Source organism: Phocoena sinus, chromosome 5 (assembly GCF_008692025.1).
Source record: "Phocoena sinus isolate mPhoSin1 chromosome 5, mPhoSin1.pri, whole genome shotgun sequence".
Classification (NCBI taxonomy): Eukaryota; Metazoa; Chordata; class Mammalia; order Artiodactyla; family Phocoenidae; genus Phocoena; species Phocoena sinus.
Genome location: NC_045767.1, coordinates 129,906,690 through 129,933,550, shown reverse-complemented (window position 1 = coordinate 129,933,550; position 26,861 = coordinate 129,906,690). Strand labels below are relative to the sequence as shown.

The following is a 26,861-nucleotide window of genomic DNA, read 5'->3' as shown; positions in this document are numbered from 1 at the left end:
ACACAATATTATTTTCTTCAAATCTACTTAATGAAGCTTTGGAAGGCAGTTATATACATATGCTTATTTATTATGCTGTACAAATGGAGATTACTTTTACTTTTCATTCCTTGGAAATGTAGTTCAGAAATCATAGGCACATTATAAAGTGTAAATCATTGCGATCCCTAATGACCGCAGATATTTGCTATCATGAAAGGTGTCAGTACACTAAATAAGGAGTAGCTCCTATGACAGGTAAGAGCATCAGTCTTTTGCAACTGACATTTTCTTGTATTTTGTTAGTAATTTGGGCCATTATGTTGGGAAGTTTTCAAATGATTGAAGAATACATATGGGTGGGAAGAAAATATCTCAGTATCCAAACGATAGTTCTAGTTATAACCAAATGATTAAAAAATAAGGAAAATACTTTTATTTTCTCTTCCTGGTAAGGAAAAATTCTTTAATCACTGTATAGTTTATGTCAAGATATATATTTTCCCATTAAACTTATCTGTCATATTAAAAATAGAATTGCAGCAGAACTTTTGAACTAGGTTGGTAGAAAATTTCTTTCACACAAAGGATCCCAGTGACAAAAGTACAGAGCCAATTCACCATAGTAGTTTGAGTCAAACATTTTAAATACCAGTTGAAACCCTCCAGTTTCTCAAGTTGAAACTTTCAAGAATATATTTAATGTAACATTTATGAATTTTGCTGTTAATTTTACTCAAAAGCTTTATTATCTAAAACGTACAGACTAAGAAAGGCCCGTAAGTCTCAATTTGACTCTCTAAATGTTACTAAATTTTCAATTATAAAGACTTGGTTGGCATTTATAATCAACAAGGCAAGTGAAAATATTACTGAGCAATTCTAGCAAAGATTCATGGAGATGATACAGAGAGGGTGAAGTGTATATGGATGTGCTCAGTGGAGATTACATTGTCTTTGTTTTTTGTTTGCAGTAGTTATGGTGATTAATGAACCACTGTATCGGGCTTCAGTATCTTATCCTTTGTGTGTGTGTGTGAAGTGAACGGACTATCTGTTTTGATATAAAGCACATTTCTTCAGTTTTCTGGACAATAATAATTCAGAGTGCTGGCAGACAGAGAGCTATATATCCTGAAGTACATGAATTGCATCATCTCATGAGCCCTGCTAATACAGGAACAGGAGAGCACCTGAACCTTGCTCTACCCTCCCGGCCTTATTATGGGTTGTCTGTGCCAGGGGAAACTATGACTTCATATTAGAGACTTTTCTCCTTTTCTTGTCAATTACAGGGATGGATTTTTTTAGGTGTATTTGCCCAGAGACACATGGGTATTTTTGGCCCAGTCATAGTCTATTGTTAAACACATTAGTATTCAAAATATTTAATAATTGTTATTCCCCAGGCACCAATCAATCAGAAATCCAATGACCATAAGTATAGACTAGGATACCTGTGCCGGCCTGTGCAGCTGAGTAGCAGACCTGATTAACAGCCCATTTTCCTAACTGACTCAACCTAATGAAGAATGGTTTTGATTATTGTGGTGTGGCAGCCCACTCTTTTTCATGTAGAAATAAATGGATTTGTTTTCCATATGGGAAAGAATATTAGCTGTTATTTTTTGGTATCAATTATTAAGCCGTTAATGTTCATGGTGAGCCTCTTGAGGCCAGTGACAGAGTCCTATTTATCTCTGCAGCACCAGCCGCTGTTGCTCTGCTGGACACAGTGTGGGTGTTTTCCATAACTGTGACATAATGCCATCATTCTCTTTCTTGTTGGAATTAAGGAGAGATCCAAACTTGTGAAGTGCAAAACAAATGGCTAATTTTATCTTCTAAGTACATTTCTGCATATAGTCCATTCGTAACTATCTGAAACAGCAGTGATCCTTAGATGTGTAAATGCTAAACTGTAATCCTTAGAATCTCAGTAATTTCCTGAAATTAGTTGCAGAACTTCACACGAGTGTGGTTTGTGAAAGCTTTTTCAGTCTTTATTGATGTTTAGATACATAATTGGACAAATGGGTTCAAAGAAACAGCAATCTAATTAAAAGGAATTATAAAATTGTTAGTTTATTTTATTGTAAGAGTGCTGGGAAATCTGGAAGCGTGGGTGGCAGCCCTGCATTACATACAAATTCACCTTCCAGAAAAATGTCTGTGTACAAATGAGAGTCGTATGCATAGATTATTACAAAGAATTCTTTTGTTCATTCACTCATTATTGTATTCATTTGTTCAACTTCAATTATACAGTTATTTACTGAGTCAGCTTAATATGCGCCAGACACCAGGCAAGTTCACAACTTAAACCTGATAAATCTTGGAAAATTCTATTATAACTAAAATACTGTTACTTGTGCTATGAATTTTAATTTTTATATTTTATTTTATTCTTATTGGTCTTAGACACTAAAACAAAATAAAAACCTTTAAGAATGATTGTATAGCTCACTACAAGTTGTATATAATTTAAATGAATCAGTCATATCTAATAAAATATACTTTATTTATTTTTTAAATCTTTTATTTTGTATTGGAGTATAGGTGATTAACAATGTTGTGATAGTTTCAGGTGTACAGCAAAGTGATTCAGTTATACATATACATGCATCTATTCTATTTCAAATTCTTTTCCCATTTAGGTTGCAGCATAATATTGAGCAGAGTTCCCTGTGCTGTACAGTAGGTTGTTGTTGATTGTCTATTTTAAATATAGCCGTGTGTACATGTCAGTCCCAAACTCCCTAACTATCCCTTCCCCCGTGGTAACCACAGGTTCTCTAAGTCTGTGAATCTGTTTCTGTTTTGTAAATAAGTTCATTTGTATCATTTCTTTTTAGATTTTGCATATAAGTGATATCATACAATATTTGTCTTTCTCTGTCTGACTTCACTCAGTATGACAATCTCTAGGTCCATCTATGTTGCTGCAAATGGCATTATTCCATCTTTCTAATGGCTGGGTAATATTCCATTGTATATATGTACCACACCTTCTTTATCCATTCCTCTGTCGATGGACATTTAGGTTGCTTCCATGTCTTGGCTATAGTAAACAGTAATGCAGTGAACATTGGGGTGCATGTTTTTTTACGGATATATGCCCAGGAGTGGGATTGCAGGATTATATGGTAGCTCTATTTTTAGTTTTTTAAAGGAACCTCCGTACTGTTCTCCATAGTGGCTGTATCAATTTACATTCCCACCAACAGTGCAAGAGGATTCCCTTCTCTCCACACCCTCTCCAGAATTTATTGTTTGTGGATTTTTTGATGACAGCCATTTGACTGGTGTGAGGTGATACCTCATTGTAGTTTTGATTTGCATTTCTCTGATAAGTAGCGATGTTGAACATCTTTTCATGTGCCTCTTGGCCATCTGTATGTCTTCTTTGGAGAAACATCTATTTAGGTCTTCTGCCCATTTTTTGACTGGGTTGTTTGTTTTGATGATATTAAGCCACATGAAAATATATTTTAAAAATGAAAATATAAATGATGCTTTGTGTAATTATAGGTATGTTTTATTGTTTTCAATTTTTGTTTTTGTTCATTTGCTTGCTTGTTTATGAGATGCAGAATCTTGTGACTAAGAGCCCGAGTGCACTGGCTGCGTTCAAATCTCTGCTCTGTTGCTTCTTTGCTGTATTGCCATCAGCATGTACCTTAACCTCTTTGAGATTCAAATTCCTCAACTGTGAAATGGGGATTTTAATACCTCAAAGAGTTGTATGAGTATTAAGTGGTTTAGCATAGATGAAGTCCTTACACGACTACCTGAGATACATTAATTATTACTGTATATATATGCATGTTAAATGGCTAGTAGGAAAAAAAAATCTTATCCTGCTTATGTACTTAGGTTGGTTCATCTCAGGTCAAGTTCTTAATAGCTATTTTAATTTGAGAAAAGCTACTTATCTGGGCCTATTTTCTCATATGTAAAATGAAGATACTCATTATAGCTACCTCTTGGTTTTGTTCAAGGTTTGGATAAATTAACACACATGAAGTGGTTAGCACAGTACTTGGCCCACAGTCAATCCTCAAAAAATGTTAGCTATGACTGTTCATTTATTATTTCATTGTAAATGTAAAGTGGGGATAGTAATTAATATGATCACTTCAAATAACAATTGTGATCTTGAATATACCCATGAAGACAAGTCAACAATTGTGTGATCCAAAAATGTGTTTCTTTGCTAATTATCCAATACTTTATAAATTGTTATACTATTTGTGAATAATCAGATTTGGATAAAATTAACCAAGGACGTATTTTTTTATTTGCGTCTTTGCCTGACCTTGGTGGCAGGCTCCAAGGCAACTCTGTTTTTTCTCAATTTAGGTTGTCAAGTGACCTTGTCATATACTTCAGTAAATAATATACATAAAAGCTATTGAAATTGAGCATAAGTTTCATAAATATCCTGAGCTATGTTATAGTATTGCCATTATTGTATAGGCCCATTAGTTTTGTTTATTTTTTGCGGTACGCGGGCCTCTCACTGCTGTGGCCTCTCCCGTTGTGGAGCGCAGGCTCCGGACGCGCAGGCTCAGTGGCCATGGCTCACGGGTCCAGCTGCTCCGCGGCATGTGGGATCTTCCCGGACCGGGAAACGAACCCGTGTCCCCTGCATCGGCAGGAGGACTCTCAACCACTGCGCCACCAGGGAAGCCCCTTTATTTTTTTTTATTTTTAATGTATTTATTTATTTTAGGCCCATTAGTTTTAATGAATGGAAACGAATTTAGAAAAACTCATTAAAAATGACTATTTTCATAGGCTGCTCTTTTCATACTATTTTTATATCTGCCTCATAGGCATATTTGGAAAATTGTTAATCTTAATATCTTTTCTTTATATATACCTTCAATATAAGCATGTTATTTTCAAAATGCAGTATTTAAAAATAATTGTTTATATCAAGTAATCAATAAAATATTTTCCACACATTACTATGCTAAAAATTTAATGATTATTTGATAAGCATGCTAATTACATATGAAGTTATGCATCTCGCAGTTATTTCACTATTTTCACATAAAATCCTATGCATACTAGTCTTTCTTAATCCACAAAATGGTTGAATCCACAATTGATTAATTTAGTAATTTAAAATAATAATTACCAAAATTTTTTATCCCAAGTTTTGGTTTCTTAATCTTTTCTTTCCAGTTAATTTTTAAGCATATTTTCAGAAAACCTCTATATGAAATTTCTCTTTCAGTGATTACTTTTGAATTTCAACATTTTTAAAAGAGTTAAATAAGTGTAAACCCATTGTTATCATGTATAAATTAAATTCCAGTTGGGGAAAAAAAATCACATTATAAAATAGTGATTGTCATTGAACCTTATTACCACTATATATAAAATTGACAAATAACTTCATAATTTTGACAGAAAGTTTCAGAATTTCCAAAGACTAATGTGAAGAAATAATGAGAGTCACAAGGAAGTTTTTTCTAGCTCACTACTGACATTGATCAACAGCTTGGAAAATACTGCTCTGAATATGCTACCCAGTAATTTTTGTTCATTTTTTTCTTGTTAGGAAACTTTCCCTGAAATTAACAAAAGAGATTGATCAGGAAGCCAGGTGTCCCCATATCAGGGGAATGCCCAGCAGTCCATCTGCAGATTGGCCCCTGCCAGGTGTGGAAGAAAATGGAGGCATCGATTCTCTGCCATTCAGACTGATGCTACAGGACTGCACAGCCGTCAAGACATTATTATTAAAGATGAAAAGAGTTCTACAAGAGGTAATGGTTTGCTCTAAGATTAATGTTTTCAGTGCTGGTAGATAGTGAAGTCTGTAGACCTGGTTAATCCCTTCTTCTATCAATAGTTAACTGCATAACACTGGGCAGGGGTCAGGTATCCTCGTGGAACTTAGCCTTTCTCATATGTCAAATAAAGGGTTTGTAGTTCTGTTTATAAGGTACTCTTCCCCAAAATTCTAAGATTCTGTGAAGGAATTAAAAAGGAATAAATTGATACCAAGTCTGGGAAAAGTCAGATAAAGAGAAATGGGCATCAGCTGTTGTTTTTTAAAAGCTATTGAGAGACCTATTAACTGGACTTCATTTTAATGATATTGAGACTTTATATGATACCATAAAAGTAGTTTATTTAGTCATTTTTGTTCCAATAACAATTAATCTAGTAAAATTTCATCTGAATGTTTGACTGATTTTGCCCATTGACTCCAGGTGCCCTCTTTCAGTCTATGCTCAGTTAGATGATGAGCTAGTCAGGAAAATACGCAGTGGAGTCTTTCATCTTTATGTCCAAGAATCAGCCATCCTTTAGGATTCAAGTACGTTATGGTTGTATTTTTATAATTGCAACAGTTATTTTCTTTGGAGGATTTCTGTAAAAAGTGTAAACAATATTATTTCAAAGATGTAAAATGAGGGGACCAAAATTTTAAATGACTTTCCCCTAGTGGGTGTGAATTCGGAACAACAGCCTGAGATTTCTGAGTCTCAATTCGGTGACATTTTATCATGTCCTATTATCGTTTAACTGATTTCTCATTATTGATAAGGGATGTTCATAAATAGTGTGAGAACAGAAAAATACAACTATTTAATATGAGTAGTATTATGACTCACTTACAATGATGGCCACTGATGTTTCCTTTTCTAACACTGATAAAAATAATAATAACAACACTAGTGGCTACCACTAGAGGCCAGAAATGAATCAGGGAGAGAGAAGGGAATTTAAGAGAAGTGATTGTCATAGCCTATTAGGGGCATCCAGTCATGTCTTCCTGTCAGCTATTAAAGTAATAACTGGAAGAGATCTCTGCATCCCAAACCAGTTTATATCTCTGGGGTGGTCTTTGTGTCTATGCAGTGGTGTGTAGGAGCGGTGTGCTTATACTTGATCATTGTTAGAATTTCAGGAATTTTATGAGCTGACAGTTAAGCACAGGCATTAAAAAAATTAAATTATGTACACTTATAATGAAACAAATCATATTTTTAAAAGGGTAATCAGTACTGAAATCTCTACATTTCCTACTGACTTTACTATATTTTACTATTAATTACACTTGTGAGCTTATTTACATCTATTGGATGTATATGTAGAAATACTATATAATAGCTAATGTGCATGTTTCCCAATTGTGCATTCATTTATGTCACTTTGTTAGCGTGAAATCAGCCACATGGGAATATTATGCCACAGAAATTGGCAAACAATGCAAGGTAGGGCTTTTAAATTTTGGAGAGCTGTTGTTAAATATTTACCAGTACACCGCTATATGTATGACTATATGGTTTCTATATTGACAACGTAAGTGTATCTTTCTGCACCAGTCCAGGCTTCCTGACCTTTTGCTTGACATGTAGTCTGAATCTCTCTGAACAACGCAAACTTAATAATAGCTGTTATATTAAAAGATATTAATCTCAAAGTCTGTAACCGTCAAGTATTCAGTTTTCTACCTCTCTCTTTGGTCTGGATTTTAATTTAAAAAAATCAAAAAAGTAAAAGGAAGTAGGAAAAACTGGCAGGAAGAGTCAAGGGGCTTTCTTCTTGTACTTAATTTTATAAGTTAAAAATATGCAGTGATATTCATTATAAAGTCAATATTCAGAATATACTGAGATTGTTTTTATATTTCTATCTGTTTTTCTTCATTAAAGAGTATTTGAAGAAACTGAAGAGAATTGACTTTTAAAGCTAATGTAAAATGAACAATAATTACATCTGTTTGTTAAGCCCATTCAGAGATCAGGGGGTCTTACTCTTTATGGTCAGCAAGAAAAGCAATATTATTATATGACTAGCATTAACATCTGTTCTAGAAAAAAGATATTCATAATAGGTGCCTTTAAAGAAAACTGAAATATTCTCTAAGCCATGAGTTTTTAAATGGCAATTCAGATTTCATTGCTGAATTTAATTCCAGCTATTCATTTGAGATTAATAATACCTTTTTTAACATAGACAAATAGAGTTTATTTCTATTAACTTATTTTTATGATGCTTAGTAGTCCACCTGTGTATACAGATAATTTTTTTTAATAGATCTTTATTGGAGTATAATTGCTTCACAATACTGTGTTAGTTTCTGTTGTACACCAAAGTGAATCAGCCATATGCATACACATGTCCCCATATCCCCTCCCTCTTGAACCTCCCTCCCTCCCACTCTTCCTATCCCACCCCTCTAGGTCATTGCAAAGCACCGAGCTGATCTCCCTGTTCTATGCTGCTTCTTCCCACTACAAATAATTTTTAACTGCAGAATATCCCAATTACTTTATTTTTAAGATGAAAAAAGTCATTAATGAGTTTAGTGTATCACACTGGAAACCACTCCTATTTGAGATTTTTCCTAATGCTACTCTGTTGCCATCTTAGATTTTAATTCTGAGATAGGTCGAGTGTGAATAATCTGAATGGAAGCTCACACTGCCAATTATATCCCCCTTCTTTGGAGATCATTTGCTATTACAACCCCAAATATCAATTCCTTTATTTAAAAAAAAAAAAAAAAGGCTGGCTTTGGGCCCTAAGAAATTCTGTTGTCACTTTATTTTTTCATATTAGTGATTTTTTTAAAAAAGTGACTACAACAAGGGAGAGCTATATAAATTTTTCTTCCTTTTTTGTTAACTTCTTCACATAACTCCATTACTTGTAAAAGAAGAAAATACTTAATACAATATCTACAGAAATAGTTTTTGTTTTGATGTTTCCTTTCAGTCTGCGCTGTTCTCTTTTTGTTATTCTCTTATTATAGAATTTGCACTGTTCGGTAACTGACCAAGAAGACTACTGGGAAGGGATTTTAGATGCAGTGCATAGTTTCTAGTAAGATAACAGCTAATAAGAATGTTTATCCAAGATTGTTTGCAATGCCCCTCCACCCAACATGCTTGCCTTTTTTTTTTTTTTTTTTTGTGGCACGCGGGCCTCTCACTGCTGTGGCCTCTCCCACCACAGAGCACAGGCTCCGGACACGCAGGCCCAGCGGCCATGGCCCACGGGCCCAGCCGCTCCACGGCATGTGGGATCCTCCCGGATCAGGGCATGAACCCGCATCCCCTGCATCGGCAGGCAGACCCCAACCACTGCGCCACCAAGGAAGCCCATGCTTGCCTTTTTAATTTATGTTTAACAAATGTTCCTAGCAAATTTCCTAAATCATATAAGACATTTTTTTTAAAGTTAGATAAATGTTAAACAAATTTAAAATATGTTGATATGATCAGGGGAATCTAACAATAAAATTACATTAGTGAAAATCAGAGAACTATTTGTTCGAGAATCAATATAATTTACAAGCTCAGGTAGTTGACATAAACATTTGGGTTTGCCATTGAATAAAGAGCTCTTACCCATTTTTCTTTTTTTCTCAACAATCTAGCAGTTCAAACTAATTTTATTATCTCTAAAAAATAATAATGGGAAACTTTCAAGGATAATTTTAAACATAAACTTATTTCTTTTATTTTTAAATATAATACATATATATATGACAAAATTTGGAGTGTTTTGAACTTCACCATAAATCATTGCATGGTGGGTATTTCTTAAAGATTTTTTTCTTTTAGCACATTTTGGTGAAATGATTCCAAAATCTATAACAACGTTCTTATAAACTAACATTTTCCTATCAGCAAATCTCAAAAGCAAATGAAAAGCCTGTAGAATAGGAACTCCGACAATGGATAATTACAGAAGGAAAAAGCAACAGTGGAGAGTCATGAAGTAAGGAAATTCACCAAAAACAAGCAATTACCCATGTAAATCTAGATAACAATATAATAATTAGACTGCTCTTTATATTTATCTTTTGAAAATAATAAAATTCCAAGTTTCTGCTACCTACTTTGTTTATTTGCTTGTTTTTGCTTGCATAAAAATTTGTTTAAGATAAAAATTGGAAAAAGATACACCACAAAAACTGCAAATGCAAGAAAACTAGAGTCGCTCTACCCATGTCAGGTAGATATAAAGATAAGATATATCACCAGAATCAAAGAGCTACATTTCATAATGATAATACAACATTATAAAGCATTTATACTCCAATAAAGATGTGGAAAAAAAAATATACACACACACACACACACACACACACACACACAAAAGAGTCAGTTCATCAGGAAGACATAACAGTCATACATGTGGATGACCTATGTATGTAACTTGTAAATATATGTTGCAAAATCTGACAGAACTAAATGAAGAGGTAGGTACTTCACAATCATAGTTGAAGATTTTAACTCTCTTCTCTCAGTAACTGATAAAACAACTAAAAATCAGGAAAGCTTCAGAAAATTTGGAAACCATATTTAACTTCTTTAGTAATGACTGACTTTTACATAACAGAATTATACCAGCTTTTCAGTGTGTGTGGAACATCACCAAGACAGTATATGCTGGGTAAGAGAAATATTTTCAAATAAATTTCAAATGTAGACATCTATATAATACATTTTTTGAGAACAGTGGAATTATATTTAAAATCGTGAATAATCAAGTAACTAGAAAAACATCAAATATTTTGAAATTAAACAGCAAACTTCAGTATACCCCATGGATCAATTTACAAACCTCAGGGAAATTTTAAAGTGTTTCAAATGAGATGGTAATAATAATAGAATAAATCAAAATTCATGGGATATAGTTGAAACCATGCTTGGAGGGAAATTTATAACTTTAAAAGTTTATATTTAAAGTAATTTAATAACTTTATATTTAAAGTAATAAAGTACCATAATTAATAACTAATTTTCTCCTTAAGAAGCTAGAAAATAATGGTAAATTAAACCCCAAGGAAGTAATAGAAATAAATATAAAAAACAAAATTAATAAAATTGAAAACAGACAAATAATAGAAAATTTACAAAGTGCTCAAATTGGTTCTTTGAGAAGTTAAAAAAAAATGACTGTAGAAGAAAAAAAGAAAAAGAAGAAATACAAATTACTAATATCAGCAATGAATTGCTGGGAGAAATAATCACTACAAATCTTACGGGAATTAAAAGGATAATAAGGAAATGTTATAAACAATAGTATGGCAATAAATATGACAATTTGGATGAAAATCACAAATCCCTTGTAAAATACAACTTTCCATAATGACACAAGAAGAAATTAAAAATCAGAATAGTCCAATTCCTATTAAAGGGATATATTTTATTATTAAAAAAGAGAAAATGATCCCCATAAAGAAAATCTAAGTCCAGGAGGTTTCACTGGTGCATTCTGACAAATATTTAAGAAAGACTTAAAACTAATATTATGCAAAAAAGTTTAGGAAATAGAGAAGCAAGATATGCTTCTCAACACTTTGGTGTGGCAGACATAGGACTATTATAATCTGGCAAAATCTTTATAAGTAAAATGAAATCACAGGAAAATTTCTCGTGTGTGTGTGTGTGTGTATATATATATATATATATATATATATATATATATATATATGGAGAGAGAGAGGGATGCAAAAGTCTTTTAAATTACTAAATAAAATTGGCGTTATAAAAATATATAATGAGGGCTTCCCTGGTGGCGCAGTGGTTGAGAGTCCGCCTGCCGATGCAGGGGACACGGGTTCGTGCCCCGGTCCGGGAAGATCCCACATGCCACAGAGCGGCTGGGCCCGTGAGCCATGGCCGCTGAGCCTGCGCGTCCGGAGCCTGTGTGCTCCGCAATGGGAGAGGCCACGGCAGTGAGAGGCCCAAGTACGGCAAAAAAAAAAAAAAATATATATATATATATATATATATATATATATATATAAAATGACCTATTTGGTTCTGCAAGAGTGCAAGGTTTGTTTAGCAATCAAAAACCAGTCAGTGCAATTCACTATAGTAATAAACTAAAAAAAGGAAAAAGTACATGAGCATATTAATAGGTGAAGAAAACATTTGAAAAACTCAAACATCAATTTATGGTTAAAGAGAGAAAAACTGAACACAGTGGTAGTAGGAGGGGAACTCCTATCCCTACAGCTAATATCCATACTTAATGAGGTAAAACGGAAGCTTCTAATACTATTAGCAAAGCAAGAATGTCCACTCTTCCCACTTTTAATGAACATTGTGCTGGAGGTTCTAGCTAAAAATAGGCAGAAAAAGCATTAAAAGCATAAATATTGGAAAGAAAAAGATAAAACTACCTGTATCCGAAAGATGCAAGATGTTTATATAGATATCCCTAAGGAATCAACAAGAAAGTTAATGATGAGCCTACTAGGAATAATAAGTGAATTTAGCAAGGTCGAAGGATACAAAGATAGAATTTTATAATTAAATTATGTATTGTTCCATAGCAAATTATCTAGTGGACTAAAACAGACATTTGCTGTCTCATAGTTTTTGTGGTCAGGAATTTGAGAGCAGTTTACATACTGCTTCTGGCTGAAGGCCTTTCAGTGAGGTTGCACTTGAGATGTCAGCCATAACTGCAGTCATGTGAAAGTTTGACTGGGCTTGAGGATTAATGTATGTGGCAGGAAGGTTCAGTTTTTTACTACAGGTGGTCAGAGCCTCAGAGCCTCACCATGTGGACCTCTTCATTTGGTGACATGGTAGCTGGCTTTCCCCCAGAGTATGCAATCCAAGAGAAAGAAAATAAGATGAAATAAATGATATCTTTTATAACCTAATCTTGGAAGTAACATACCATCACTTTTGTAAACTGTATTGGTCACAAAGACCAATCTTGATTCAGTGTGAGAGGGCACTATACAAAGGCCTGGACGCCACGAAGTGAAGAACGTTGTGGCCCTTCTTATCCAAGCTACCATAGTCCACCTTTTGACCCCCAGAGATCCATCTCTCACAGTCCAAAAATATACTTACCCCCCTCCCAAGGCCACCCAAAAGTATCATTCTATTACAGCATCAGCTCAAAGTACAGAATCTCATTAGGTAAAACATGTGCAGTAGATAAACCTTAAGTACAGCAACCAAAGTACAGTTCTCCATTTGAAGACCTGTGAACTAATGCACAGGTTAGTAGTCCTTGATTAGGACTCAAAGCGTGAGAATAATTCTCCTTGGCTTTTAGTTCCACCCTTTGTACTCTTGGTTCTACCGTTCAAGTCATCCTTTCTTTTATTGTAAAGTTAGCACATGTTTGCAGCTGAATAGTTTTCTCATCCTTATTTGTGTTGCCTACATTGGTATCCAAAAGCCTCTTTTAATTTTGTACTGTCTCTGTCCCTTTAATACGAAACTGTAAAGTGTTTCTGTGAATATAACTCTTAAATTCTTTTTACATCTCTGTGAACTTTATTAGGGATTCACTCCATTCGACAAAAGCCACACCCATTAATCTCTTCAAGATAAGCTCTTCTTTAACTTGAAATAGCTGATGGACAGCCCCTTTATTAAGCCTTTAAAATTTTAATTGTTTGGTTGAGAGCATCTGTGAGACATACCCTAAAGGTATACCAAAAGGTACCTTTTGTCTGATTGAACTAGGTTCTCTGCAGCACTGTTTTTCACCTTTCAGAACAGCTCTGCATCTAGTAAATAAATGTATAAGGTAATAAAAAATGTTTACATCTGGATTGGTGTAGTTTGCTGCATGAGCTTACCGAATTGTACACTTAATATGACAGCACATGGGATGTTGTCACACAACTGATAGCACCGCTGTCAGTGCTTCCATTTTGTGGAATTTCTCTTCTCCCTTGGAAGACCTGTAAGTGAAACCTTTTATCATATAGACTAAGTTAGGGCACTATTGTCAGTTCTTACCAGTTGTTATTGGAGCTTAATTTTCTTCTCAATTTTAGAATAACGTAAGTAAATATATATATATATATATATATACACACACATATATCTATAAAACCCTTTCTTCCTATAAAGCAATAAGTCACCTGTATACTCCCTGAAGAAACCTCGTTAGATAATGGCATAACTTACATTCATTGAGAATAGATAGGTTTCCAAGTAAGAATACTCTACCTACCTGAGGCTTGGCTTTTTATGAGGCTATAAGCTTGACCTGGAAAATAGATAAGAAGGGGAAGGAAGTATATTTCCATGACTCTTTTGCTATGTAAGCAACCTTAACTTTCAACAGTCCTCTGAGAGAGGTTAGAGAAGGTAGAGAAAAATTCTTCCCTAATCCTTAATCCCATTTCACCCACAAAGTCCCACTAGAGGAGGTATATTAGAGTGGTAAAAATTACAGGTGTTAAAACCATTGAGATATAGATGTGATTCTCACTTCTGCTGCTTAATAGCTGCTACAAGTTGATTAAGGTTCTTGAGTCTCTATTTTATCCTATGCAACATTTACCAACTATTTCATAGAGCCAATTAAACAGTAGAATATATATAACAAGTTATCACAGTGAGAGTGTGGGTTTAAGTACCCTTGAACAGGAGCTCCTGCAATGATCTCATTCATTTGTGTGATTAATACTGACCGTTTCAAGCAAGGTAGAATATTTGAGATTTCTTAAACTTGTAAATATACCAGTAAATGTTTTTAATAGGACAATATGTTGTATTTATTGAATAATAACTCAATATTAATAATTGTTAATAAAGGCTATTACTAGCTGAAACTGAAAGTGGAAGTATTGTTGTCATCTATGTTTTTCTGGGCATTCAGTTGTGCTAGCACATTTGACCTGACATTCCTTGGCTAAAGAACTACTACATGTCAATTGAATTTCCTGTTTACAGTAAATATGTAAGAAAGTTTTTTTCTAAGTGAGAAATAATAATGATAGACCATGGTAGTAACAGTTGAGACAGAGAGAAGGCAAAAGATGTGTGACTTGTTTTGGAAGTAATGTCAGCAGCCATTGCTATGAATTGGAATTGGGTAGTGATAGCAAGAGAAAAAGCAAGGGCAACTGAGAGTTGTTCTTTGAGTACAGGGCAGACATTATTGCCATTTTCTGAGACTGGGAAGACTAGAAGAGGGTTAACCTGTGTGCGACAGGAAGGAAACAAGAGTTTTCTTTTGGCCAGGTTGAGGTTGAGATGTTTATTTAGACATGCAAGTGTACTTGTCAAATAGAAATTTGAATTAATGTGTCTGCAAACCCAGAAAGATCAGGGCTAAAACTGTAGATTGAGTATTCATGATTATATAGATTCTGTTTAAAGCTATGGAAGAAAGAACTTGTACCTAAAACCAGGGTGGGAAGCGCCAACATTAAATGATCAGAAAGTTAAAAAAAAAAAAAAAAGAGTGTCCAATGAGATGGGAAGAATACCAAGAGTAATATCAAGAAGCAAGGGAAAACATTGCTTTAAGAAAGCCAGCTTGAGGAATGATGCTGAGAAGTAAATATGATAAGAAAAGAAAAGATAAACGGTCAGTGGATTTGTCAATCTACTGATTAATTCCAAAAGCATATTTCCCAGGCTTTAGAAATTTCAATATGTAAAACAATCTTTACAAAGTATTAATTTATAAAGCTAAAGCCTAAAATAGAAATAGTAACTATTTCCAGCTTGTTCTCAGTTATTAAATTATTGGTTTATTTCTTTGTAAGTCATTGGTCTATGAATTTGAAGGATGTGAAAATGAATAATGCATGCCCTGAACGAATTTTTAAAATATGTTTTAAGGTAAAACACATCTTAGTTTTGGAAGGATATTATACATTTTATTAGGTTAATTAATAATGATGACCAGACGTTCATCTTACCTGAGTACCCTCCATACTGAGGTATTATGTTTTTCTTTAAAGAGTATTACTTATATTACCTAAAGTTGTTATTTATACTGCAGAGGCAATCTGATACAGTGATCACAATATACTAGTCTGTACTAGGACAGACTGCTCAAATTTGAGTATCAAATCTCAGTAGGTACATATGACTTTGAGCCAAGTGTTAATCTCTCCATGAGAATCTGGTCTCTCTCAGAAGCAGAATTACTACGTAAGTGCATGTTCAAAACTACTAGATAATATCAAAGTTTTTCCAAAGTGCTTGTACCAAATTACTCTCCCTCCGGGTATATTCATGTAATAGAATGCTTTATATTCATGTATCATCATGTCCCACGAAGAGTGTTTTCAACACAAAAACCAAGTCACAGATAAATTCATACAGAATATAGAGTTTAAAAATATGCAAAGCTAAATAATTATTAAATATTATTAAAGAATATACATTTTGAAAAGTATGGGGATATTAAACATGGTAGTCAAGGTAAGATTCCATGTGTAGAGGTAGTGGTTGAGGAGGGGTGGACATGTGTAATTAAGGGAGATATTTATTTTATATTCATGGTATATTTTCTTATGTGTTTCTGTCAAAATCCTTGCATATACGTAATATTTTCTTATATATGTTTAACGTTGCCTTAAAAAACTCAGTCTTCCCAAATTGTGTGTTCTCTGAGTGGCTCCCTCTACACCAACTCCATCCTCTACAATGCTAGTTTCCTCTGTATTTCTCTTCCCTTTGCCATCAGTGTATCATTTGGTATTTATTTAATGTCAAACTAAAAACGGAGTGGGATCAGTGAGAGAAAGGGTATAACAATCAGGCAGAGAATTCTTTCCCGGTATGTGTACTTACATAATCTGCCAGTCATGTGTATTATTTTATTACTTATTAAAAACAAACTACAACCCTGTATTAACAATAACCGCCACCCTCATTGTACCTGAATGATGTGGTTATTTGTGTTATAATCATATTCAATAATTAATCAAATAACCACTAATGTGGTTCTGCTATGCATGTTTAACTTTTAATTTTCTTCTTGCATCCAGTATTAATATCTCAGTTGTAATACAACTCACATACTATTGTGTGATTTGATGGGCTAAATCTCACATCAAGAATTTCAGGCTGCAACATAGCAGATATACAGCAGATGGCACTCTGCAGGATCTCTAGGGGATGCTTAGTGGGTTCAGTGCTTCTGGTGGGGGAGGGAAGGGGAGAGCAGAGAGCCATTTAAGCAAATGATGCTGTGGAAAGCCTGCAATTGTGTTCCTCTGAGACACACTTTTACAGAAATTGTGTTTTATTCAGGTTTGAAAATCAGAAACAAAGGCATATTCAACTACAGTGAAAATGCCTATTTTTAATCACTGAGTATATAAAAGATGGTGTTACAAATTCAAACAACATAATGCAGTTGCTTAGGAGTAATATAAACTGTAAAGTGTTCACATGTTTACAGATAAGCAAAAGCATTTTAACATCCAGTGACTCATTTAGATGCAGGACAGTTATTCCTTAACTATTTCATTTTAACCTTGATGAAAATGAAAACTTGAGAAAACTAGTATTGACTTTTAATATAAATTTACTAATAGGAATACAGATGTTTAATATTTCAAGTATTGTAGTTTAAATAGATGATTTTCTGTTATTGTTTTTTAAAGTGAAATAAGCTCTGTATAGTGGGCTAGCTATTAATAAAATCAAAATAACTCATATTTATGACAAATACATGTGACGACAAATAGATACATCTGTCTTGTTCTCTTGGTTAGATGAGCTTCTGTAAGTAAGAGGAGATGAGGAGTTTAAAAAGAATAATGAATTATTATGAAAAATTTTATTCACTTACCTCAAAAATAGACAAATATTGTTTTGTTATCCATGGCCTTCATTAGGGGTCAGCAAAGTCTTTCTGTAAAGTCCTGGCCATATAGACTGTATTGCAACAACTCAATTAAGTAGTAATAAGAAAGCAGATATATGATGTAAACAAATGAGCATAGCTAGAGTCCCATAAAACTTTATTTACAAAAACAGGCAGTGGACCAGATTTGGTTCTTGTTCTGGGCCTGTCATCCCATACTACTTAAGAGGGAGGTATCGTGATACTACTTCAAGTGTCATGAGGAGGTGTAGTTAAGATCATTAGTTTAAGGAGCCAGAATATACAGTCTATATTCCATCTCTTTACTTACTAGCTCAGTGATCCTAGGCAAGTTAAACCCTGCAGATAATAATATTAACATACCACTTAAGTTTGTTGAGAATATTAAATATGTTAATATGTTTTAAATGCATGGAACAGTGTTGGACACATATCAAACGCTCAACTTGTATTAGTTATTATTTTATTATCACAAAGTCTGAGGACCACTAGTGAAATAAAATGATCATGGATCTAACATTAGGCAAAACCTGAATTCAAATCTTACTTAGATCTACAATTCAGCAATGTTATTTTATTCTATTTTATTCAGTTTCTTTGATAAGCATTAGGTCTCCACATATAGAATAAGAGGATAAAAATTCTTATAAATTTTGTTGTGAGAATTAGATTTAAATTGTATCTGGCAGGTCTAAAGGTCTAAATAAATATTAGTTCTCTTCTCTTAGCCCACTTTTGAAAAATGTATTCTAACGTTACTTCTCAACTTGTTGCCCAGATTGAGATTTGATTCCAACTTCATAGCACTTCCATGATTCTTATTTCCTTTAGAACTGGCCCTTGATTTTGGTGTTCCTATCTCTTGCATGTTCCAGAGCTATAGTCTGGCCCTTAAGCCCCAGGTTTGTGGCAGAGATTATTTCACTGGTTCACAGAATTTCTAAATACTGCTAAACCTCTGATCAAACTGCATAGTGTAGTAAATTTTGGATAGATATCAGTGAATCAATAATATATCCAGATATAGTACCTATCTTTAGATTTTAAAATCTTTCCAAAATTTTGTTTTTAAGAAATATTCATAAGTGTTTGCTGAAATAAAGTCTGTGTTAAAATCATTTTCTTGCAAGGGAGTCTATTTTATAGAAGTGATTTTCTTAGCTTCTGTTTGCAGCTAAGATATGATTTTTAATTTTTTTAAAAAAATTATTTATTTATTTATTATTTATGGCTGTGTTGGGTCTTCACTTCTGTGAGAGGGCTTTCTCTAGTTGCAGCAAGCGGGGGCCATCTTCATCGCGGTGCGCGGGCCTCTCACTATCGCGGCCTCTCTTGTTGCGGAGCACAGGCTCCAGATGCGCAGGCTCAGTAGTTGTGGCTCACGGGCCTAGTTGCTCCACGGCATGTGGGATCTTCCCAGACCAGGGCTCGAACCCGTGTCCCCTGCATTGGCGGGCAGATTCTCAACCACTGCGCCACCAGGGAAGCCCTAAGATATGATTTTAATTCATCTCTATCTTCCCCCAAACAATTCCGCTTTCACTTAAGGCGGCACTTTGTCTAGATTTAAACTTATGATTTAAAATATTATTTTAATAGTGTAATCTAGGATGAAATTTAATATAATTCACAGTTACCTTAGTTATATTATGCTATTTATTTCTTATTTAGGGCTTTGCAAAAAGCTCGTAGTCAGCATATTGCTTTGTTTCATGTAACTCTTGGAACATCTACCATGGTTTGGACACATAGTTAAATTTAAAGTGTGGTCTAATTCAGTATCTGCTGAAAGTTCTGTGTCCCAATATGCCTCTATTGCTTATGAAACCTAACGCTATTCTGAATATTAAGGCCCATTTTCTGATATTACTATGCTTCCTCATTTACTACACATTCTTGAAAAAAATTATTTTATTTAAGGACTTGGCAGATGCTATGTCAAATTTAACTGCCACTGGAGAGATAATTGCAACCTATAAATATTCTTGAATTGTTTCTTCCAGACATTTCTCTTTACTTAGTTGACATCCAAGACTATCTATCCTACTGTCAAATTGTTTAGTACCTACCAAAGCTGCATTTTTTTCTCTCAAGAAACCTTCAGAAAAGGGAACCATTTTTTTGGTAAAGAATAGTGGGCAGAAAAGCACTTAATATTGTGGATACATGTAACTCTGTGGACCACAGACCAAGAAACTGCTGGCATTGATCTGGGGAGCAAAAATCCTGCAGATACCATCTACATCTCTGTCCATGCAGCAAATATAAGAATTCATTGTTGAAAGATAGTCACAGGATGTACTAATTCAAGTGTGGATTTGAGAATATTGCGATATTAGAGAACGGAAAAGGTACCAGGACGCCAGCTATGTGTGTGCCTGTGCACAGGTGTGTAGGTGTGTTGGGGGCTGTTGAGTATAATGTATTTGTGTGTGTTGTGGTTGAGAGGCAGGGTTGGAAAGTGTCTTAAAAATATGTCCAGGGCTTCCCTGGTGGCGCAGTGGTTGAGAGTCCGCCTGCCGATGCAGGGGACACGGGTTCGTGCCCCGGTCTGGGAGGATCCCACATGCCGCGGAGCGGCTGGGCCCGTGAGCCATGGCCGCTGGGCCTGCGCGTCCGGAGCCTGTCCTCCGCAACGGGAGAGGCCACAACAGTGAGAGGCCCGCGTAACGCATAAAAAAAAAAAAAAAAAAAAAAAAAATATGTCCAGGGGCTTCCCTGGTGGCGCAGTGGTTGAGAGTCCGCCTGCCGATGCGGGGGACGCGGGTTCGTGCCCCGGTCCGGGAAGATCCCACGTGCCGCGGAGCGGCTGGGCCCGTGAGCCATGGCCGCTGGGCCTTCGCGTCCGGAGCCTGTGCTCCGCAGCGGGAGAGGCCACAGCAGTGAGAGGCCCGCGTACCGCAAAAAAAAAAAAAAAAAAAAAAAAAAATATGTCCAAAAAGCAAATGCCCTAGCTGTGTAGTTGTCATCTATTTGCTTCTTCCCTGGCAAATTAGATTTGGCCCTATTGGAAGATCCTGAAAACCTTGCAAAAAATAACAGGATGCTCATAAAAGACACATGAGGGCATATGTCTGCATTCACAGTCTTACTTCTGAGTAATTTCTTGGTATCCTATTATCATCTCTTACTGGCTTTCTTCACTAGAATCACTTGAATAGATTACCTTTTAACGACCCACCTCTCCCTGTCTTTTATATTAGCCTTCAGACGTTTCATATATTTTTACTACCTTCAGGGAATTCTTGGTTTGTTTGACCAAACAGAGTGGGAGTGACCTGGGCTCCACTTTAAATCTCATGAAGTATCTCCTCACACAGGACTTAACGATTTCCCAGTCCTTTCCTCCTCCCTACCCCACCACACACATCCTTTTCATTGTAAATCACAGCTCAAGAGAAATGGTGTTTTTCCATCAGTGCTTCAGATATTCACAGTCTCTCAGCTCATCATGCAGCCCCCCATCAAATTGAAATCCTGGTCATGGGATAATGAGCATTTAGCTTTAAAGAAGATGTGGCACATATATACAATGGAATATTACTCAGCCATAAAAAGAAACAAAATTGAGTTATTTGTAGTGAGGTGGATGGACCTAGGGTCTGTCATACAGAGTGACATAAGTCAGAGAGAGAAAAACAAATACCGTATGCTAACACATATATATGGAACCTAAAAAAAAAAAAAAAAAAAAAAAAAGTCATGAAGAACATAGGGGCAAGACGGGAATAAAGATTCAGACCTACCAGAGAATGGACTTGAGGATATGGGGAGGGGGAAGGGTAAGCTGGGACGAAGTGAGAGAGTGGCATGGACATATATACAGTACCAAACGTAAAATAGATAGCTAGTGGGAAGCAGCCGCATAGCACAGGGAGATCAGCTCGATGCTTTGTGACCACCTAGAGGGGTGGGATAGGGAGGGTGAGAGGGAGACACAAGAGGGAGGAGATATGGGGACATATGTGTATGTATAGCTGATTCACTTTGTTATACAACAGCAACTAACACACCACTGTAAAGCAATTATACTCCAGTAAAGATGTTAAAAAAAAACAAAACGAAATCCTCACTTATCTTATTGTAATGAGAATTCTTTTCCTTAACACCATCATTCCTGTAGCTGTTCTTGGTAGTTTAACAACTGTTCTCCTGATTATAAACTTATGTGAGGCTTTTACACTATGTAGAACGTGAATCAAGTTGACTGCCTGCCACAAGCTCCACAGAACATTTTTCTGTAAGATTACTGAGGATGAGACCTGGACAGGAGCCGGAACTCTACTCCTGTTTGTGTTTGAGGAGTAACTCTACTAATTCTGTAGTTTTTTTTTTTTTTCTCAGATAGTTACATGCGACTGTATTTGTTATCTTTAACAGGATTTTGTAGACATCAGTGATACTGATCAGTTTAGCAAGTGTTACCATGTTGAACTTCTTAGAAATGCTCTTTATACTCTGCCCTGAATATTAAAACAAACCATCGGAACACAAACTATCATGGCTTTTTTTCCAAAAGTGTGCTGTGTATTTGTAAGGTAAATAATGTGAATGAAATGCAGTGATACTCAGTAATGATAAATCATTATGAAAAATGGGATCCATTTGTGACAATTTTAAAAATAGTATTGATATTCCCAAATGTATACAAAATATTTCTTTAAAGTAGCACTGATTGTAGGATGGGGCATAGGAAAATAAAAAGGAAAATTCAGATATAGTTTATTTTACACTTCATTAGGACAAGTTCAAATGGACCTTGTCGTTTCTCCTGAGTTTAGGAAGTGAAGGAAGTTCAAGATAGTAAGAAATCTAGATGAATAAAGAAACTTATCAATCAGTGAATAATAACCACTGTTATTTGGCTTGTGATAGGTGATACTTTATTTTTTTTTTATTTGTTTTTTTGGCTGCACCACGCAGCATGTGGGACCTTAGTTCCCAGACCAGGGATCGAACCCGCACCCCTTGCATTAGAAGTGCACAGTCTTAACCACTGACTGCCAGGGAAGCACTAATAGGTGATATTTTAGTAAAAATGAAATAATCATGCCTGCATTTAAAATTTAAATGGGAAAACACTTTTAAAATAAGGTGTTTTTTATGATAATTTAATTGCACCTCCATTTCTTAAGGGGATTTATTTTTTAATGACTCACTGCTTTTTTAAGTTCAATATTAGCTTATTATGTGGCATTTTATTTTATAGGCCCTTTAATTCAATTTATACATAGACTCACAGTCTTCTGTTCAGTTTTTTCCACAAATATTCACTGAATAACAGTCTCTGAAGCTGCAAAAAGAAATAATGAAAGGAAGAAGAAAGGAAGGAAAGAGGGAAGACAGGACTTGCCCTCAAGAGAGAGGTATGCAAGGTTCTTATGTTTACAAAATAAAATCAAGCTTAGACCCTGGAGTTTCTATGGGTGTCATGCACAGTTCAAGAGACAGATCCCCAGAATTTATATGTTGAAGCTGTAATCCTCAGTGTGACTCTATTTGGAGATAGGGGCTTTAAAGTAGTAATTACAATTATATGAGGTCAAAAGGATGGGGCCCTAGTCCAATATGACTGGTGTCCTTATAGTAAAAAAAAAAAAAAAAAAAAAACAGGTACCAGGAATGCACCCATGCAGAGGGAATTTGGCCTTAGACAGGCACAGAGAGAAGACCATGGGGACAAACAAAGATGGTCACTTGTAAGCCATGTAGAGAGGCCTCAGGAGAAACCTGATTTCCCAACACCTTAATGTTGGACTTCTGGTCTCTAGAACTTTGAGAAAATTAATTTCTGTTATTTAAACCACCCAGTCTGTGGTATTTTGTTATGGCAGCTCTGGAAAACTAATATACCAGCCAAGCTCCCAAATAGAACAAACCAAGCCAAAAGTAGATTTTTGCACAGGGAACCTGGGACTTTGTTGTACTATTCCAGAGGACCACCAAGAGAGTGACATAGTCTTACAGTATTAATGAAAAACAGAAACTAGCTGCTTGTTCTTACACATTCATCTGTGCATGTGGCAGAAAGGCTCAACAGCTTTGTACTCATATTAAGAAAGGGGCAATGCTCCCTGAATGGTTTCACTCTTAAATGGCCAAGAGTCTAAGTTAATTTTATGCTAATTTCTTTGTGCAGAAGTGTGTCTGAAAGTAGCAGTCCTAACTAGAAACTAATTTGTTGTCAATATGCAGGATTTACTAGAGGAAAGGTTATTGAGGGGGATGAAGATGAGTTTAGACTGATCCGGGTTTGAGGTAATGAGTGTGGAGTGGAACAGCATCAATAGGTATCTAGGAAAAGAGAGGAAACTGAAAGCTGTAGGTGAAGTGAAGAGATTAATGACTGATTTTTGTATAGGGATAGAGGAGAAAACATATGAAAGATTGTTTTGATATTATAAACCTGGGGAGTGGAAAGAATGGCACTGCTCAACTTGAAAGAGGAAATTCAAACTTCTAGTTCTGGAGACAAAATCATGAGCTTGATCTGATTTATGTTGGATTTGAAGTAGTGGTGTCTTATCCAAATCGCTCATTCACCTGACTTCTGAATAAGTCATCAATACAGAAGAGGCTAGGATAAAAGGCCATGCCTAAAGTTACACATTTGTTAATTTATTTGCTTAGATGTGCTTAAGTGTTGATGTGATTCATTATCCTTCTGTGATTTTTGAAGTGAGCAAGGTTAGGGAAAGTTAAGAGAGAAGAGAAGAAACAAGTGGGTCTGAAGAGAACAGAGGTAAGGTATGCAAAGAAGCAGAGTTATAAAATAATTAGCATATATATAGTGCTTACAGGGTACCAGGCGTTATTGTTAAGCCATTTACAAATATCCCTTTTACCTTCCTAACAGCCCTATGATAACGGTGTTCTTATTATCATCTCTGTTTCATAGGTAAGGAAGTTGAGATTCACAGTGGTTAGGCATTTTAAGTCAGGATTTTAAATAGCCAAGGCACTGTGAGCTTCAGAGCACATACTCTTAACCACTTTGTTATGCAGCCTCTCCAAAATAATGTATAGATTTGGTGAAAATAGAGCATAAAAAGAGTGGGGGGAAGAGGGAGAATATTCTTAAACAAAAAAGGCAAGATTGTCATAGTCGAATCTTCTGTAGAAGTAAAGAGAATAAAGTTTGTTGGCTTAAATTAAAAATGAAGTCCTTGATTTAAAAAAAGGACATGTTAAGATAATGACAGGATAGGTGGGATTCCAGACTTCTAAATATTTTGGATGAAAATTAGGATGAGAAAGGAAAATTATGAATGGAAATAGTCATTCTTTAAAAAACAGTTTTTTTTAAATGAAGAAAGGGGAGATCATTGGTGAGTGGAAGAAAGCACCACTCTCTGGGGCACTCCCTTCAGTTGCTCATATCTCTCTTAAATATAGTCGTTGCTCTGCATCTGCGGGTTCAGCATATAAGGATTCAACCAAAGACAACTGAAAATATTCAGGGAAAATTTCCTGAAAGTTCCAAAAAGCAAAACTTGAATCTCCCATGTGCTGGCAGTGATTTACATATATGTACATTGCATTAGGTATTGTAAGTAGTCTAGAGATTATTTAAAGTATACAGGATGATGTGCATAAGTTTTGTGCAAATACTACATCATTTTATGTATGAGAATTGAGCATTCAAGGACTTTGGTACCTGCAGTGGATCCTTCACACTCAACATGTACGGAAATAGCGCTTCTTAGTATTAATGTTCCCTTTCCCCAAATATCTACATGTTGTTTTCACCACCATTTCCCTAAATGCCAAAGCTTAAAACTGGGCTCCCACTTTGACACAGCTTTCTTCTCAGCCAGTGTGTCACTAAATCTCTAAAATCATTCTTTTCTCCCTCATCATTTACTCTCTGTATTTGTTACTTTCTGTAATCAATTCTTTAGTCAAAAATTTCATTGCCTTAAGTGTACAAAATAGTACAGTAGTCTCATAACCAAGAAACAGCATTGAGAAGTGTCTAAGAGCAGAAGCTATTAAGTTGCACAGACTTTGGGTAGAATCTCATCTCTCATATTTGCATACTACTGCCTTTGGGGAAGTTATTTAATGTCTCCAAATTTGTTTCCTCTTGTGTAGAATGAAGAATTAAATAATAATAAGTGAGAATACTAATACTTGTTGCATAGTAAAAAAAAACACATGAACAAATGAGAGAGAATAGCTATTGTTTCACCTTTCTCTTCCCTAATCCTTTCTTATGTTTCATCATGCTATTTTTCTTCAAAACATTCCAGCAACCCCTTATTTTATAAAGTCCAAAGCCTCACCCTTTATTCAGAGATCTTCATAATTTGGTTATCTAGCTTTATCTCCCAGTTAACGTCTCTGCTGTGCTCTGGTCAGTGTGCCCTTTTTATTCTTCTCTAGATATGCCATGTTGCTTTCTTACTGCAAACTTCTGCACATTTTATTCCCTAAGGCTTGGCATGCCCTTCTCCACCAACCGTGCCTGTGCAAATTCTTAACCTTAAATTTCACCTCTTTAACAAGCCTTCCTTGATGTTCTTATTGGCTCTTACATGCATTTAATCATCCACATCCTTGCACTGTAAGTTAGTTATGAAGATCAGTGTAGGTGTTTCCAGCTAAAGACCACATCTTTGTCTCCTTTGTATTTCCCAGAGCACCTAGCACAACAGTGGGTAGGTGGGGCTGACTAAATATTCTTCAGTGTAAGAAGAGAGCATATAGATATTACCAAGAGAAAGAAGATAATTTTATTTTCTGAATAAATGTCTTAAATTTATTTTTTAAAATTTTAACTGATGTAATGCCACAGGTGCATGTTGAGTACTTGTTGAGTCTTATAAACTTGATTCTTGATTTCTGGATTTTACAAAATAAAGGATGCCAGATTCATTCTTTCTGAATTTGTCATTAATATTTGTATTGATACATAAATGCACAGATAAAATATTAAATTTGTATAATTATTTTGAATATTATTAAACCAGCAGCAAAACCAACACTTATATAAACAATTTTCTACTTGACCTAAATGTGTTGTCCTTAATGACAAGCCCACGTTAATTCAGCTTGGAAGACAGACATAGTGCTTGCTTCTGGGGCAGAGGACAAATTCACTTTTTGGCAAAAGCAGAAGAGATACTGTCTTCCTCTAGGCCAAAGTTTGGGCAGCTTTGCTAGCAGCACCTTTAAAAGATTGTAATTTCCTAAGCTTGGGCTCCTTCAGTTGTGATGCAGTATGTGTGCCATATCCACCTGGGATGCTCTGCATAGCCTCAGTGGGATTTGGGGGGACA

At 35.3% G+C, this 26,861-nt stretch overlaps 1 protein-coding gene across 4 annotated transcripts in view; it reads left to right on the top strand.

The window, feature by feature from the left end:
- The window catches only part of CCSER1 (coiled-coil serine rich protein 1), a 721,106-nt gene that overhangs the window by 452,355 nt on the left and 241,890 nt on the right, over positions 1-26,861 (top strand). For all 4 annotated transcript variants that reach the window (XM_032632164.1, XM_032632163.1, XM_032632162.1 and 1 more), the window contains exon 6: positions 5,552-5,759. In XM_032632164.1, the coding sequence (XP_032488055.1) occupies positions 5,552-5,759 (208 nt within the window). The remainder of the gene's footprint in view (positions 1-5,551; positions 5,760-26,861) is intronic.